The 18,339-nt window shown below is 35.7% G+C and overlaps 2 protein-coding genes across 2 annotated transcripts; one reads left to right on the plus strand and one right to left on the minus strand.

Moving 5' to 3' along the window:
• Nucleotides 1-34: 34 nt before the first annotated feature.
• On the plus strand, nt 35-6,413 carry LOC112573460 (uncharacterized protein C6orf62 homolog). The gene is made up of 7 exons (XM_025253849.1): nt 35-823; nt 1,353-1,439; nt 1,653-1,742; nt 2,091-2,213; nt 2,602-2,736; nt 3,015-3,074; nt 4,109-6,413. Exons 1-7 carry the CDS (start codon nt 695-697, stop codon nt 4,184-4,186), a joined length of 702 nt encoding a protein of 233 aa, XP_025109634.1. The 5' UTR covers nt 35-694; the 3' UTR covers nt 4,187-6,413.
• LOC112573459 lies at nt 5,847-18,276 on the minus strand. The gene is made up of 19 exons (XM_025253847.1): nt 18,051-18,276; nt 17,476-17,613; nt 17,255-17,347; nt 16,541-16,739; nt 15,953-16,061; nt 13,639-13,804; nt 13,261-13,366; nt 12,169-12,307; nt 11,662-11,800; nt 11,353-11,445; nt 10,785-10,896; nt 10,360-10,421; nt 9,808-9,976; nt 9,502-9,644; nt 9,136-9,213; nt 8,842-8,942; nt 8,298-8,445; nt 8,105-8,163; nt 5,847-7,913 (listed from the first exon to the last, which is right to left on the minus strand). Exons 1-19 carry the CDS (start codon nt 18,105-18,107, stop codon nt 7,748-7,750), a joined length of 2,277 nt encoding a protein of 758 aa, XP_025109632.1. The 5' UTR covers nt 18,108-18,276; the 3' UTR covers nt 5,847-7,747.
• Nucleotides 18,277-18,339: the final 63 nt, after the last annotated feature.

The raw sequence follows: 18,339 nt of genomic DNA on the forward strand, positions 1-18,339 counted from the left end.
GATCTGGTTGAAGGGGAGGGGAGAATCAGATGAAAGTGCATATGTGTACTTGATTTTGTTACCCTGGTTTTTAAAGAACAACATGAAATTTAAATAACACAAACGGATTTAACAAATGACAGACGAACTATTATGATTACGCCAATAACGCTGTGCATCAGAGTTATTTCCCTTTCTGTCGAAACCGAGACTCTTACGCCTTATTTCGTGACGCCATTTTGTGTATTGAGTGCTAAGGGCGAAACCGCCTTTCTCTGCGTTTTCCACATTATCGTGGAGACTGAGCTTTGTCTTTCCCTAGCTATGGCAAAAACTAATCGTCAAGATGTTATCCAGCCGCTTGGCAGGATTACCTTCGGTAGAGACTCATCGGAAAGTACATAACACAGACGGACATAATAGCAGATGGGAGAAATCCCTTTTCGCCGACCAGAGAAAAGCACTGTTGGCTCATCACCGCCGTGTTGAAGTCACCACCGTGTCGAAGAGTCGACCACTCAGTCATTATTAATAATAATATGAGGTCTGTTTGAAATCACAGACAGACATGAGCATGGCCACCCTCTGGACATTGATATTTATCACAACATGATGCTGTAAAAATTAAGTTTTGTTTGGGTTTGTTTGGTTAGTGGGGGGGAATCATTCAACTCTACAACTTCCTGAAGTTTTTCATAGAACAGCAGTTTAGACCATGGGAGATCCACATACAAGGAAAAGTGCAGCAATCAATCGGTTGAGATGCCAGCTTCGCAAAAAGCGAGAATCGCTCGCAGATCAGTTTGATTTTAAGATGTACATTGTGTTTCACTTTAAGGATCAGGTAATTGCTACTGTTTATTAAAATGCAATATACATTTTTGCATGGTTTTGTTTATACCTTGGAGTAGTGAGAAAGTGTTAAAAGGTCTGTTTGCATTCCTCAGTAGTGCAGCATTAAAGCTGAAGCATGTTTGCATTTCTAGCATACAGTTCTTATGATTTTTGTGTTTGACATGCAGTTATTCATTTCTTTAAAATGTAGTCATCCCGTGAGCCTTAACGGCATGTATGGAGTGTCTGGTCAAAAATTAGATAGAACAGGTACATAAAAGTGAAAACGCTTGAATCTTAGCAAGTAGATGAAAAATAGGAGAGATGCTTACTTTCACTGTTCCAGTCTCTTTTAAATGAGTATTCCGTCAGTATTTTCAAACATTAGGCTTACCTACAAGAAATAATGCTAAAAACTGAAATTTGAAGATTATATACAAGATTGTTTCTATATTATTCAAGAAAATTACATATGCTGTTCATTAGGGCAAGGACAAAGCATATTTTTGTAGTCTAATGATACAGTATTGTAATTTCAGAAGAAAAATTGTGCCATGTTTGAAGTGGCGGAGGTTGTACCAGTGATGACAAACAACTATGAAGATAGCATACTCAAAGGAGTAAAGGTAATAGGGTATTAACTATGAACCAGAATAAAAAGAATTCATTAAAAGAGTACAGCTTAGGTAAAAGGTTGTAGTTAAGCTTTGATAATAAATCAGCAGGAAAAAGTGTTTTTAAACATAGCAAAAGAAACAAAAAAAATCAATCTGTTAAGAGTTGGGTTTGGGAAGTTTATGATTGCTTATGTATGATGTTTTCTACCATCGTATTTGCAGGAAGAGGCATACTCTTATGAGAGTTCTCGAGAACTTCTTGACAGGGATGTAGTGCAGCTTCATGCACCAAGATGGCAGCCACTGAGAAGAGTACATTTTATTTTTCTGTAGAAAAAGTTTTTTTTTTGCAGGAGATTTTATTTTGCTTAGCTAATTATGTTTAACTTGACAGAAGGTAGAGAATATATGAAAAAAAAGGCATTATTAATATACTGTTACAAGTCACAGACGATTTGCCTAACTTAAAAATCATCTGTGAAAAACTATTTATATTAATGAAGAGCTGTTTGTAAAATTTTGATAGGTAACCTGAATTCTGCCCACATAAGATTTTTTTTTATATTTATGTCAAAATGTAACACGGAGATTATCCGTATATTATTATAAATTATAATTTAATAACCTGTACATATAAACGTCTATATAATCTTACATCAGGACATCATTGGTTGCACAACTGAGATGGACTACTTCTTGTGGCCACGAAACGACATTGATCGGATTGAATGCCACGTGTTTTCCCGTTGGAAGGGTGATGGTGGGGCATTCCGGCCAATAGTTGTAAGTTTGTAATATTGCATATGAGAGAATTTACAAAAAAATTTAATTATCTTATGAAACCTTGACTGGCAAGTCAAGTTCACAGGCCCTAACATAACAACAACAGCTTAAGCTTAATCATATTAGTGTGAATTTAATATGCCATTAGAGAATCCAACAAGCTGCTTTCTTAACATAAAGTGATGGTTTTCAAAAAGTGAGATTTTACACCAGTAAAAACTTTTTTTGCTTTTAGGCAGTAGGGACTTTAGGGGGAATGAAATATAATTTTTAAAAATTTGTGTTATCTTGAAGGGCGCAGGTTTGTGCCACATCCTCTTCCCAATATTCCACTGTCCCCAGGCAACGCTTTCACTGGCATTCTAGAATAATGTCTTGACTTTTTCAGTGCGACTTTGTGTTCAGTCAATTAGATTATGAACGGCAGCTGATGCATCTGCTGACTAGTCGTGAAAAATCTGGCCTTATTATCAACAATCCAGAGCAGACGGTGTTCCTGTTTGTTGACAAATATGTTAAGCAGGTAATCATTGTTAAATCTCGAATTCATTTTGTTAAAAAGAAAATTTAATAACTTTAGTTTGGCTTCTTGTAGTGTAAGTTGTTATGTTGTATGGCTTGTTTATTCTAACCATTATTTAGTTCAGAATTCTTGTAAGTCTCCAAACTGTATCTTTTCTGCCATCATAAAGAATGAGTACAATTTTATATGTACATATAATCATCATCATTCATCGTGTACATCAGATTTTTATTTATATGCTTCATGTCAAATGGAATTCTTGTTTGAATTGTGAACAGACCAGCAAGAACAAGGTTATGCTGTTTAAGCTGTCCAGCGTCTGCCTGTACATTCCACAGGTGTGTTTTTAATTTTAAAATGGTAAATTTTGGCTTGTGAATGTATTACACATGTAATGTATTACACAAGGCTTGAACATATATTTGACATATGAAGTATAGTTAAAGGTACTATTGTTCATCTGCAGCATGGGGTAAGACTCAGCTATTCAGATACTTTAGTTAGCTATTTGGGCATATTTGGAGGTGGTCAAAGAGAGGGAATTTTATCGATAATCCTAGAGTGTAGTCTTTCCGTAATATTGGGTGGTCCAGTGGTGCAGCACCTGTCACCATAATAATAATAAATGCAAAATTTGTAAAGCTCATACTCACACTCCTAAGGAGCATGCTGTTAGTGCTTACATTGAGGGTTGGTAGTCCTGGGTTCAGCTCTCATCTCGGGCGTGCTTTCTCTGCATGTGGCAACTGTTTACAGGGCTGCTTGCCATAATATAGCCTTAGTTGCTGACGCAGCATAAAACACCAATTCTCCCCCTTGTCCTAATATTGTTTTCAGGCATGTTTTCCTCTTTGTGATACATTAAAATAAGAAAATCAGGCTGTTGCAGCTTTTAAATTATACTGTGGGCCTGATACACAGTGAGCCACTTGCTGCTTAATGGATAGTTAGCAAGTAGCAATGGGTAGAGTGCTTTTAATTATAAGTTTAGTGGACCATTAGGAATTAGCTGTCCAGCTACCATGTGCTGTGCAACCACCCTGACTTGATAAAGTTGATTGAACATAGTTGTTAGTGAAGTGAAACATACAATAGGTATTCTTGGAGATATCAGATTATAAGCCTATAACAGCACACGTTATGGAAGTGACTCTCCTAGGATTTTTTTTATATAGTTCTAAGTGAACAATGGTCCTTCAATTCTGCCATCTCCAGTAAGACTGAAAAATATTTATATAGCTGTAATTCACCAAAAGTGCATTTTTTTTATGTTGAAGAGCATTGGTTTTTGATTTTTTTTTTTGGTTGTTGGGGGAGGGTGGGTGGAAAGAGTTGCTGTAAATGGCGTAATGTTTCCCTATATCTTTTACAGGATCAGCTGATGAGCTGGGGTGTAGGTAGCACAGAAGAGCTTGTATCAGCCTGCCTGACTCCACAGGAGAGCTGCTGATACAATATGGAATGATGATAAATTATAGGCTGGCTTGAAGGATCCAGTGCCTGCCTGCTGACCATTGCAGTGACCTCTTTGTACTTACGCATGTCTTAGCTCCCACCAACATAACTAAGAATGCAGGGATGAAGGGAGTGGGCTTCCCCCTTACTTTTGCCATTCAGAAGTAGCCAGTGGATCATTAAGCAAAAGTTGTAGCTACAATGTTGCATGCAGTTGTTCATAGCTGGATGGCTTCTGAGTATAAGGAGATTGCAGTGGACACAACATTTGTGAAAGAATTCACTGATTCATACATCCCACATATCATTACTCAATTTGTAAAAATGTTAAAGTTTCATCCACATAAAAGGTATGTTACAGAGAATTTTTTTGTTTGTTATACCAACTTTGTTTCTTTTGCCATTGTTTCTATGTTTCACTTGTAGAAACAAATGCAGGCGCACATTCTCTTTGCCGTGATATAGCCTTAGTTGCTGGCTCGGCGTAAAATACCAATTCCTCCTCTATGCACTCATGCACACACACACACAAACTCACATACACACCTTGAGTCATCATCCTCTTCACCATTAACTGTCCTGACACATTAATATATACCTCTGCATTTTATCATGTTTGAGAGAGCGTTCATACTACAGACACTTCCAGGCATGTATTTTGGAAGTCTTAGAGCTACAACAAGCACTGTGACAGATGCATGTAAAGTGCAGCATTCCATCTTTCTTTCTGATGACTTATGGAAAGAAAGTAGATAAAAATGAGATTCATCTCTTGTTCTACATAAAATGTACGCCAAGACTGGACTGTTTTTCACCTCCCTAGCAGCTTTTGTTTTCAGGGTTTTTTTTTGTTTTTCGTTCATTGAATATTTTTCAGAACTCTCTTAAAAGTAGATTTTCTAGCCAGCACCCTATGATTAACTATAAAACTGCTAATTGTTGACCTAAGCCAGCATTAACACAGTTTACAGACAATCCTTGCCTCAAAATTCTTGGAAATTTTTCAAGTGACGCACATTTTTATTGCATGATTTAATCATTCCTTTTGGGTTGCAAACCCATGGCTTCATTTGTGCCTGGTTGATTTATAGCTTGCTGGCAACAGACTACACCTGTCATTTAACCAGGATTTTCCTTCTCATCTAAAAATTTGGTAACAGTTTTATATTTACAGTTTGATGCTTCTGCATATACATGCACATAAGCAGCATAGTTTATGATCTTATGTACATGGGGTCAAAATTGGCCTTGGACAACAATGGACAAAACTGGCACACCATTAATTTTAGTGTGCAATACATGATGACATCATCATACTTACTAGCTGTGGTATGGACAAATTAGATTGCAGAGAGTATTTAGAGGCTGTTTAAGTAAACCTCTCTTGACCATGTGTGATCATTATGATAATGTTGGTAACACTAGATATTTGTTTAGTATTGTAGTAGAGCATAGTGAAACATCAGATCAATAGCCAACATCACTAGTATTGTCATCAGATTACCATGAAGACAGTAAAATCGAAAACAAAATTAATTGACAAGACAAAATAACAAGCCATCATTTTCATGCCTTCGCTCTGGAACTGAAGTCTTCAGCAGGGACTAAGGTAGAGCCCACGCTTTTGTTAAAGGATTTTGCATCTCTCATTTGGATTTTGTATACTATTGGAATAACAAATTTAAGATTTGCTAAAATTGCTGGATGTTCTGTTGCCTTTTTTTTTAAGCTGGCTTCTTATCAGTCTGTTATGTTGCATGATGGACCATTATTTTGTTGGCATTGTGCTTCTGCAGATTACAGTGTGTTCCAGGAGTATTCTCATTTTATTCTATTGAAAGATCAGCTACTACAACGAGGGTACATTGGCAAGTAATACCTGTACTGATTATGTTTTTTTCAAAGAAGAGGAATAAAAAAAGAAAACCTTGATGACAGCTACTTTTTGGTAGAAAAAGCAGAAAATATAGAAAACATTTCTCTGCATTCTCACATGATTTCATGCGAGATATACAGGAAGAAAGAGGTTGAAAAAACATTGTTATTTTTTTCTAGAAGGGAGTAGGTGTGTGCTGTCAGTGTTGGTGGATCATTTTGGGTTACCTGTTATGCAGTCACATTGACACACACAATAAATGTGTATAACGAGTCATTTAGTTCTCCATACACATTTTAATTGTGGATGCCAAAATTTATAGAAGAATAAATTGCTATTCTGGGAACTGCCTTGTGTTCTTTTATGATCAATGAAAGTATGCAATTCTATGCTTATGTCTGATTAGGGTAGGAAAAGTGCAAGATTTTTTCCTTTTTAAAGGCTAAATTTGTTCCCACTGTAAGAAAATTGTTCTGAGTCTACATGAAATGCAAAACAAAGTTTTCCACTAGGCATGGTCATCACTCTTGAGGGGCCATTAGGAGATCCTGGCAACAGTGAAGTGGTGCAAGCCACATAGGTTAGCCATATCACCCACCACACGGTAGAGATTATCCTTCAGGTCACTGGCCACCGTGATGTTGACCTACCTCTAAGGTACCGTGAAGGACCGACAGTATCACGTGACCAGCTTACACTACTTGACAAATGTTGCAAATAGGGGTTTCTGGTGTCCAAGAGTGGCAACTATACTTCATAGAGTCACTAGTTTTATGTTCTGGAGCTTCCTTGTCTGGTTCTTTTTCTTGGATTCCTGGATTCTCTGCTGAGTTAAAACTGACTCAATGTGTTTGTTGCTTCTCTTAAAAAAAGAAAGTGAAATAAACCAAAACCTTGAAAAGAAATGGAATCTCCAAAAGAATAAAGATGATATGTATTATGATAGTAAATAGAAAAATCTTTATTAAATCTCAAAGTATAAATCTAGATAATATTTTGTTTTCATTATTTACACTTAAACATTATGTTTCAAATATTTATACACCAACGAAATTTTCTATATGCACTCTGAACTGCTAGATAAGGGGAAGAATGAACAGGAATGCATGACATGATTGTGGCTTACATAACACGAGTCTGCTGCAATTAAGACTGTCAAAGATTAGTATTTTAATTTCATTACTTTTGTCACTACACAGCTTTGCTCTGTTTTTATGGGAAAAAACCATCTTTGAGTAAAACAGCCTTATTCCAAAAGTTCTGTCACTTTTGGTCTATTTCAAATGACTAGAACAATGGTAAGATTCAAATAATTATGTGAAAATGTACATCTGACCAGAATTTTCAAAGGTTTCAACTAAAATATGCATGCAAACATATCTTATGCGTCATTGCTGCCATTTTACTTTAGCTGTAGGTAACAAATTAACTGTTGCATCCCACAAGATACATTCTCTTTACAAGCTGAAGCTACACACAAAATGGTGGGACATGTCACACCTTTCCCACAATATCACAATTCAGAAAGCGCAAAATTGGCTTACACCGTAGCAAAATGGTTGATCTAGAAAAAGGTCTTGTGACTTCTTCATATCACCTGAACTAGTATATTGTGTGGTCAGCATTAGTCATGGAATATATAATACAGCATTTAAAAAAAAAATTTTAGCATCCCCTTCATCAGTGGTTGGACTCTTTACGAAGCAGACCCATCAGATGTGGCCGAAGAGCTGAAAGAGGAATGTCCGGAGGACCACAGCAGAAAACAGATGGAGATGTGGCAGTGATGGAGCTGTACTTACTGGAGTCTGGGCCCTCTCCTATCACTTTAGCAACTGACAGGAAACTGGCAACACAACACAGCATTCATCAATCTTGACATGAAAAAATCCTGCCACAAGGACCAGAGTGATAGATATCTAATATTTATGGTCTTGATAGAATAGAACCTAAATTTGTGTGTGTGTACTAGTGTATTTTTTTTTTAGAAAAGTGGTTGGTGGTAACAATGTAAAAAAACAAACTGTTTCTCGTCACCTTTTCCATGAAGGCAAAAGGCAGAATACTTCCTTCGCATAGTCTGAGAGGACTTGTTTCTGAAAGAACCCAATGTGCATAGATGTGTAAATGTTTATTCTCTGGAACAATTCTGCATGCATTTTTTACGTATGCTTATGTAATTTTAGTTCAAGTAGGTTAAGGCAGATAAGAAAATAATGCCAAAATCCACCTGCACAAATTCTTGCAACAAGAGAAAGTAGAGGGGTGTAAACTCTATTCTCTCATGGCCAAGAGACTGAAGCAGCTGAACTGCCTGTGACCACTGACTGTGTTGCAGAAGGAATCTTAGAGCTCTTTCATGACTGTGTTCTGTCTCCCTGAATCAGAATCCGAAAAGCATTGTCTCGAGTCCAAAACTAAACATATGATAGGGGATGAAGATTCAAGATAAAATGTAAATGGTATACCAAAAAAACAAAAACAAAAACAAAAAAAACTACCTCCTTGGTGACACGATTAAAATGTGGTTTTGGAATGCAAGTGATTATAAAGGCAGTAACCACAGTTAGATTATCACAAATGTATGCTAATATATTTTTTTAGTATGCTTCATGGTGCTGTTAACAGTATAGATTGCTTAACAGACTCGCTGCCAAGGAGGTTAAACAGATTATGCAGGTAAAATCATTAATAAAGAGAGAAGTTGTCTTTAAAACTTCAAACCTCCCACTGCCCCCCACAAAAAAAAAGAAAAAAAGAAAAACACAACTAACCCAAGAAGAATGATCTGAGCTTTGGCTGCAGCTGCTACTGGAGGATTTTGTGATTGCTCAGGGTTAGGCAAACACTCCATGGCTCGGACATAATACTGAAGCTGAAAGCAAATTTCAACATCTATTTACAATTCATTCCTAACTAAAAGTGCAGGCAGATTAATTTGAGTGCACAAAATATGCCTATGAAAATTTCATCTGTGTAGACTCCACCCCAATTACCAGTCCACTTTGAAGAAAGAGAAAGGAAACTGAATGCATGTTGGGACATGTTCAAGGCACAACATGACTTACCGTATGTTTCTTGCGCACAAATGCTGAAACACCTACTGCTTCTTCACTGACTTGCTGTGTGTTGCGTACAAAAGTAACCTGGAATAATTAAGTTTTGTCAATCATAATGCTGAAATTGCAGGTAAAAATATACTTTTCTGAAATGCATGACCATGCAGCAGACAGAGTTTATTTCCACCTTAAGTTCTTAAACAATTCTTCTCAAAAGGAATGCCTGGATGAACAAACAAAAGAATGTCATCTTACACTATTTATTAAAAGTGGCAAAATCAATTTGAACCACATCAACTAAGTTTATCAAGATGATAAGCTTGAAGGAGCATGTAAAAGATTAATAAGGTTTCACAAATTTTCATTTTGACACACAAGTGACTGAGGTCGTTGGATGTACAGCAGACGACAGATGATTTCAAAGGTCATTGGGCAGCTTGTGGCCATCATGTGAGCCTCCCCTCCCTCAAGTCCCAGGGTGGCATGCCACACCTCATGATCCTCAGGTGTTAGAGTCTCTAAAAGGAGAAACGAGGTTGAAAGAACTAAGTGTTCAAAAGGTGAAGACAGCTGCATGTTACATCATAACTACATGTATTAACAAATGTCATGCTAAAAAATAACTATAGTAAGCAAAGGACTGTTTAAGTGAAAGAGTGATGTATTTGGTTCACAACTAACCTTTATCTACATCTAGATTTCTCAGCAAAACCTTTAAAAGTGTGGTTGGATACTTTGCTGACAACCACAGAAGTTCTGCAGCAGCAGCATCTGGTGTCATACAGTGACACCTAGATACCACTTCTTTGACAATGTCTTCTTCAGACAGTGAAGGGAAAGACTGTATAATCTGAAAAACAGATTTCAGGTTTCTGAACATTAAATGTACCATTCTGAAAAGCATTAAGATTCATTGCAAAATTTATAAGAGGACTTTACAAGGAACATAAATTTAAGTACTGGATTAAACAATGTTAGAATTCATGAATTTGATATCAACATGTGTCACAAATATCTCTTTCATCATTGAAACACCCTTATTGGTAGCGTATTTACATAAGTGAAATGCAATATGATGACCTCTCTAGCTTCTTCCCTCCAGGCCATTCATTTCTGTGGTTAGGATTTTGTATGAACATATTACATATGTGGCAGGCTAATTTGAAATTTGACTATATTGATACTTATGTTTATTAACCTCGTTAACAAAATAACATTTAAGACACAGCACACCTCTCTTTTACTAAGACTGTGTGCAAGTTCCTCCAGTCTCCAAAACTCTGCCAGGTAACCATCTGGAACAATGAAAAACAGCCATAAACAAATATGTGAAATTAAAAAAAAAGTTTTATTTAAAATATGGTAAGCCAATGGTGATTTCAGTTGGATATTTTCATATTTTTTCAAACATATATTGTCACTGCACAAAAATTTAACTTCTAAAACTTCCACGGGTTCTAAATTACATTTGCATACTGGACAATATCTCATTGAACAATCAAACTTCAAAGGTTCATTTAACTCATAGTAACCGTCCTTTACGTCTGCTTATTGTTGGAAGGCAGTGCATTTTCATGGAGAATATAACTTGAGTTACACTGTTTATATATCTACATAAGTATATGATTTTTTCCTACTAGTGAAACATTCATACAGACCAACTGCCTCTGACAGAGTAGACCTTGGAGGGTGCATCTGCACATTCAGCCACTTCCTGTGGAAAGCTTCAAGCTGATCGAATACTGCTTTGCATGGCTGCTCTTCTCTTTGCTGAAGTAAATAATCATAGTAAATAGTAAACAATCTTCCTAAAATACAGCCGTCATCAGTTTTCCCACTTTTATAATAATCTCTATATTCATCCTTGCTGCATGCTTTTTACTATCTCAAGTGTGCATTTTCGTGCCCACACTTGGAGAAGGATATATCCTCTTTTCTGCACACTATTGCCATCCATACATTTTCTCCCCTTTCTATGATTAGCACAAATCTAACAAATCTAACCTCATATAACAGCTCCAGCAAAGACATCAAAACAACAAAACAATTCTTTTTTTTAATGCACAGGCACAGTTACCCCATAAATTTAAAGTGCATGAATGGTCAAACATTAATATCCAATATTTAAAGGGATTAGGATACCAAACATAGCTTCTGAAGTTTACTTGTCAACTAGCTGTTCATGTTTCTCTTTAATGCATGTGAAGCAAAAGCAAAGTTTTATACCTGACTGAGCAGTGCAACATGCAAGGCATCAGTCTGAAAGTGCCTGTCAGTGGGAAGATCATTTAATTTCTTTTGCTGACATAACTTACTTCCCTGCAAGGACATAGTTTGAAAACAGCATTTAAATGTGAAATGATAAAAGCCTTTACCATCAACACAGTTATGCAGAAAGAAAAACCCTAAACATTTTATCTTTAAAATGAAAGAAATTTTCTGTAAATGTAAGGTATAGTTTCTGCACAGTTTTATAACACTTTTTATATTTCATAAAACACTAGACCAAATTAAAATAAAATATTGATATGGTACCTGAATGACATGAATGCCCAAGTTAGAGACAACAGCTGCCATAATTGCTGATGCTTCCACAATGGCAAGGCTTGAAATTATGACGTTATCACCCATGACAATCTCCTGGACAGCATCCATGTCTAGAAGTGAGTGCAGCCTGGCAGAGACAGTTGAGGATAATATACTCAAAATTACAATAGAGAAGTGTGAAGCAATTAGCAGCTTTTCTGCCGACAGCTACACATCATATAGAAAGTAGGTTGAGAGAGATAAATATTCTGAAATCTTATGAAGTAGAGAGGAAAAAATGTCAATCTGTGCCAAAGAGAATCAGAAGCAGCATCAAAGGAGCCTGGAGAGAGCCTGTAAATTTTATGATGTATGTCCCACCACAAAATGATGGCCAAGTGCTTCGAAATGTGACATACAAATAACATGAGGAAGTGGGAGAGGAGGGTGAGAAAAAGAGACAGAGACTGAGATGGATGGACAGATAGTTTGGAAGGAATTACTTTGTTTACTTACGTGACTTTATTATGACTAGAGACAATCACTAGTATATTCTTCTTGATACACCACAAATTCCAGGGATTACTTTTTTCCAAAATAAAGTCTGGGATGGAAATCATTACCACTTTGGTCACCAAACACTTCTCATGGGATCCTGAAAAAAAAAAAATTACTAATTGACAGAGATCTTTGCTTTTATTTTTTCCACCAAGAAATCTTTGAAATGGTTGTATGATGTCTGATAAAACCATGGTAAGCATTCAAAACAGCCAAATGAATGCTTTCAAATGCACATCCATCAATACAGGTGTGTATGATGCATGCACACACACACACAGAGTTGTGTAAGAACCTGCCTATTAAGACTTGCTAAAATCCATCTAAATCATGTTTTAACTAAGACGGGTCTTGAGGAAATCGACTAGCCTTTTTCATTCTGGGAGCCAAGACTTCAAACACCTATAAATTCCAGTTTATTTAAATGAAGAAAATAAAACTCTCAAAACTGCATCATAGTGCTTTTGTCATGTTTTGTCAGGCTTATTTATTTTGCCACTGTTGCATGTGATTGAAGCTTTATAGAGGACATAACTATCCAGGTAAAAGCAAGCTTTCAATGCATATATATCATGGTAGACAATAAAGCTCTCTTTAAATGCACTATATGTATTTTGTAGTTTTACTTGGGACAATATGATCATGGTGGGATTGATTTGTCTAAGTGGTTGGTCGATATGGCTGTGTGATATGGTTTATCAAAATGACTGGTGAACCTATGAACAAGTAATCTCTTTCAAAATGTACTTAATTTATTTTACATTATTTCCACAGAAAGTCATAATAATGGGAAAATGGTTGGCCAGAAGAAGTTTATTTTTAAATGTACTTAATTTTTATCAACAAAAGATTTCAATAAAATACAGCACAAACTGTAGATCATAAGTCACACTGAGGATGTAGTCGTAATAGAGATGATGTTTATATAGCGAAATGTGCCTGAACATTTTTTTATCAATTCCAAGAGGTGGTTGAAATATGGGAAGTTTTAGATTTTACTATATTTATACTACAACGAAAATGCATGAGAAAGTGCTCTAAAGCACTTACTTTCTGTAAACTGTAACTCTTGAACTGTTCCATCAATGTTTACAATGACAACTGTTTCAGAAAATGGATCCTTTTTCACTCCTAGATCTCTGATAGATGGTCCAGTCTGAAATTGACAGTAGCTGATGAATTGACAAATGAATATTTTAAAGACCTAAAATAGAAGTATTTTTGGGTGCAAAGTTTCTTGCAAAACCCTAGCTGCAAGATTTACATGAACATATAAAACAAATTTTCTATTCTGTTGGTCATGCCAATATTTCAGCCTATACCATGGTGATATGTTCATATGAATGTCAAACAAGACAGTTTGATATAACCATCACAACTGATTGTTATAATTAAAATTAAAAACCAGAACACAGAAAACATTCTAACCTGAGCTAAAAGAGAAATATCATTAAGAAGAACAGAAGAAAAATCAACAGGACATCTCATGTCTGTGAAGTCTCCTACAACACTTCCAACAACTGCTGACACTGAAACCATTTCCAGGACACTTGGCGCACAAAATACACACACTCTTGCCCAGTCTGCCTGATACCTGCACCAAGATTCCAAATCATGCAAGACATCCTTCATGACAGAACTTTTTTTATGGCACCATTTATGATATATAACACATAGAATTTCTCATAATTTTCTACAGTTTAGAGTTGTATACTCATATTTATTTGAGAGCAAATGCTAGCATAAAACTTGTGCATAATCTAAGCATAAACTGTCATACCCTATACATATCCATGGTTTCAGCATCATTCTGTTTTTGTATGTTCAGCTTTTGTCCCATTTTCAAGCAAACCTTTGGATAGCACATTTGCAAAAAAAATAAAAAAAATAAAAGGAACTGACTTTGCTTATATAAGCTAGGCAGAAATCAGTTTTTCTCAAAGATTGAATTATTAGTTCCTAAGAAAAGCACACATAATATGATGATGATGGATGACTGATGATTGATGATGATGATAAGAGAGTGCCTTTATTTGCAGCATCACAACCAAAGCAGGTTCCACTCTGTGCTGATCAATGATAATAAAGAAACTCTGGCTAACATGCCATGATACCAAAGAAATTCAGCAACTGAACTAAACACAGGTTAAAAGATATCAAGTGTAAAAATTACATATAATTCTGGAAATTGTTTTGCAGTTTGTGGTATGCAACCAATGAAGATGGAGGTTCTCTGTTAAAAAATTTTGCAATCACAACAGCATGATTGAGTCTGCACTGTGATGTCTCCAAGCGTTTATTGTAATCTAAATACTTGTTTTGCTAATCCTCCAGCCAATAAATCAATCATTCAATCATCATCCTCGTAATCATTCATAATCATCCTCGTAATCATCATCACTATGTACTTGTACTTGTACTAATGGACTGCCTGCAGGCGATTTCTTTTCAACCTCTGGAACGAACGAATGATTGATACCTTATGTGCATATGATTGTATTATATTGCAAGATATTGTAATTTCTATTTCATGTATCTGTGAGACAAAATAAATGTTATATATTAAAAAAAAAAAAAAAAAAAAAAAAAAAAAAAATTACATATAAATAATAAAGTGCTATGTAGAACTAAAATGCGATCAAGCATAATATTTTTAATGATAATATTTATGAACAAATATGTTTTCAGCCAGCATTTAAAACTGCCTTTGAATTAGAATAGCAAATTTATATGTAAGAGTTTCACTGTCTAGAAGCAAAGAACATACAATATCTGTATACGACTGTGTTTATAGGAGGAATGTAGAGAATGTTAGAGTCTGATGAGGAGCAGAAGTTTCAAGCAGGAGTGCGGACTGAATGAATGCTTTAATTGGTTACCAATAAAGAGAGTGCAGAAGTCATGCAATATGTATAAATTTGCGAGTTTGGAAATTGAGATAAGCAGCCAGCAAGTAGAGAATTGCAGCAGTCTAATTTAGATAGAACTAAAGAACAAATGAGAATCTTGGTAGTCTATATGGATAAAGTATGGGAAGTGGAGCTGATCTTGTGAAGTTTATAATAAGCAGCACAACCTTTATGTCAAGAGACATAAATCTGCACTCATTATGAAACCTAAGTTTTATGTAGAGACTATAAATTGAGTATCGACATTGCCAACCTGAACAGAGACAAGCAGATCAGGACAAAAGGCATTCACCTTTTGGAAAAGACAAAGATTTCTGTTTTATCTTCATTTAGTTTTAGCTTATTTTGGATCAGCCATAGCCTATCTGAAATGCAATTTTGAATGCACTAGATAACAACATGTTTGAGTGGGAGAACATTTAACACAGCAGACAATCACCCTTGAAAGATTGGTCAGAAACTGAGCAAGTTTCAATAAGGACAGAAAGTGGCTTGCTGTAAAAGATAAAAAGGATAGCACCAAGTACAAAGCCTTGGGGAGGTGGAGGGGGAATTGGAGTTTTATGCCAACCCAGCAACTAAGGTTATATCAAGGCAAGGCAGCCAGCCCTGTAAACAGATGCCACATGCTGAGAAAGAACAGCATGCCCGATACAAGAACTGAACCAAGGACACCTAACACTCACTGAACTGGTGACAGGTGCTAACCATTGCACCACCAGACCACCCTGAGAGCCTTGGGGAGCTCCTGATGGACATTTGTTAATCTTTCATTACATTCACACAGTTAAATATACTGCACACAGTTCTCAAGGCAAAATAATCTTCTATACCTAGGTACAATAAGAATTCCATTTCCTAAAGGCACAACCTCACTTGGAAGACAGTTCATCATTACTTCTGTTGCTTGTTTTACCTTTCCCTCCAGCAGCTTTTCTGCATCTGGTGAAAAGTAATTGTGAAGTTATTAACAACAATTCTACTACAAGCATGACTCTATGTGACTATCATTTTGTGGTCAAACCTTATTCTCATATAAGTTCTGTTAAGCAATATGTGAAACACAAGAATAGAGGACTCTTCCATGAGTCTGTATCCCTTGGATGGCTCACAGACGATTTTTTTTCAATTAACTCCTAGAATTAGGCTATCGATAGAACAGCTTCTGAGAGCCAAGATTTGTTTGAAGCGGAAGTCTGACTGTCAATTGCTAGCAGCGGAGAACTTCGCAAGATGCCCAGCATTGATCTCGGTATACATTCAGCCATCCACCTATACAAGTCTGTGACTCTTCTAAAAGAATTTTATCAAGTAATTAAATATAAAAATAATGCAACAATAAAAGTAGAGCATGAATACATGTGCTTGCCCCCACTTTGACATACACAAATTTACAGATATACAATAATAAAAAAAATTACTGTCTGGAAGGAAGAGTCTACAGATGGTGTACATCTTGTCTGACCGATGTTCACACCAATAGAATGCATTGTGTCCCTTGTGAAGACAGATGCTGATGATCTCTGCATCTTTTGCTGTGCACAGTTTAAATTGTGAAAGAAAGGACCATCTATAGTCCTTATTAAACTGATAACTATGGACCTCACCATTCTGCTGAACCTGTAAAACATGACATGTCATTTACTCACCTCATGCAATAAAAATATTTGCATATGATCCAGTATCTTTATCACATTCTCTCAGTGTGGATTTATATAAATTTATATTAATATAGTATGTGTGTGAGAGAAAACATAAATAATTGACAAAATGATAGATGCACATTTGTACATACTAAAGATGGGGAGTCAATGCTACTTTTGTTATTATTCAAAGTAAGCCTTTATGCTGCATCTTAAATTATATTAATAATGTGAGAGAACATCAATGATCTTTCTTTTTATGTTCCTAAGTAAAAAAACTAAAAAAAACATAGTGTATTTGTTTGAATGTAAGTGATAGAGGCTAAATGGTAAGATGAAAAAAAATGTGGGTGTAGGTTGAAATCACAGATTCAACACAAGTCTGAACAACATGAGCTCTGATCTTCATAGCTGTTGCAATTCAAGTCGCAACTGTAAAAATATATATCTCTGATTGATCAAATTTAGATGTATGGAGTATGAAGCACTTACAATGAATATCAGCCCATTCACCACGAAGGAGGAAAATATATATTTTACAGAAGATACTAGATCCACTAAATCCAGGTTTTGTGAGTACAGTTCCTGCAACAAAATAGTTGAGTAAGAAAAAAATTAATTGTAATTTAAAGAAATATTATAGATGCTTAAGTAATAATTTAGATAATTTAACATTAAAATTTACAGCATAATACTGATAATGGGTTTCTTACCTGATGAAGACTAACTGGTTTGCAGTCAAATGTCAGCAGTTTGGTTCCTCCGTTTTGAGATAAAAAGACATGGCCTGGTACTATCCATACAAAGTTCAACTCTTCTGTGGGCTGCTTATTTATCAAATCATCAAGCAACTGCAAAAAAATGTAAATAAGATCTTCAAACAAATATATATATTATGCAGTGGCATTCCAGTGCACTTACACCGTTTACCATTAGTTAAAATACTTGTTCATTTTTCGGATGATAAAGGGCACTTGAAAGGACTAAACCAGTTATTGCTGTTAATTTTGAAATACGAAATCAAATGAAGGAAGTTATTGTGAAAATATAACACTCGAGTTTAAAATATAACACATTTAAAAGAACAGAAACATATTTTAACAAGCGTTTTATTTAATAATAAAGTACTTTAAAGAACATACATTACAGTAATCTGTGTGTGTGTGTGTTTAGGGAGGGGGAATTATCAAAAATACAATTTGTTTTGGAAGATTTGCACGACTGATTATCTAGGACGTTGAGACGAAGGGGGAAAACAATTGTTACCAAAGCTGTCGTCTGCTATTACCTCGCTTCGACAAATAGGAAAGCACGAACTTAAGCCTCGCACATTTAATTTTGTCATTATGGTTTCACGCTCTATGTTAATTCCATTTGCTGTTGAACTGACGATATCAATATTTCGTAAGCAGTAAGAATTAAGAAAATTGAAAGTCCGTATTTTGTTTACACCATTACACCAGTCACATGATTTTCCTCAGATGCAAAAGGTCCGTGCTCAAATGGTTACTCCTTAGGGACTATTTGAGAACTAAGTCCACTTAACGATTAATCTGAAACAGGTTTTACTTATTTAT

Source organism: Pomacea canaliculata, linkage group LG10 (genome assembly GCF_003073045.1).
Source record: "Pomacea canaliculata isolate SZHN2017 linkage group LG10, ASM307304v1, whole genome shotgun sequence".
Classification (NCBI taxonomy): domain Eukaryota; kingdom Metazoa; phylum Mollusca; class Gastropoda; order Architaenioglossa; family Ampullariidae; genus Pomacea; species Pomacea canaliculata.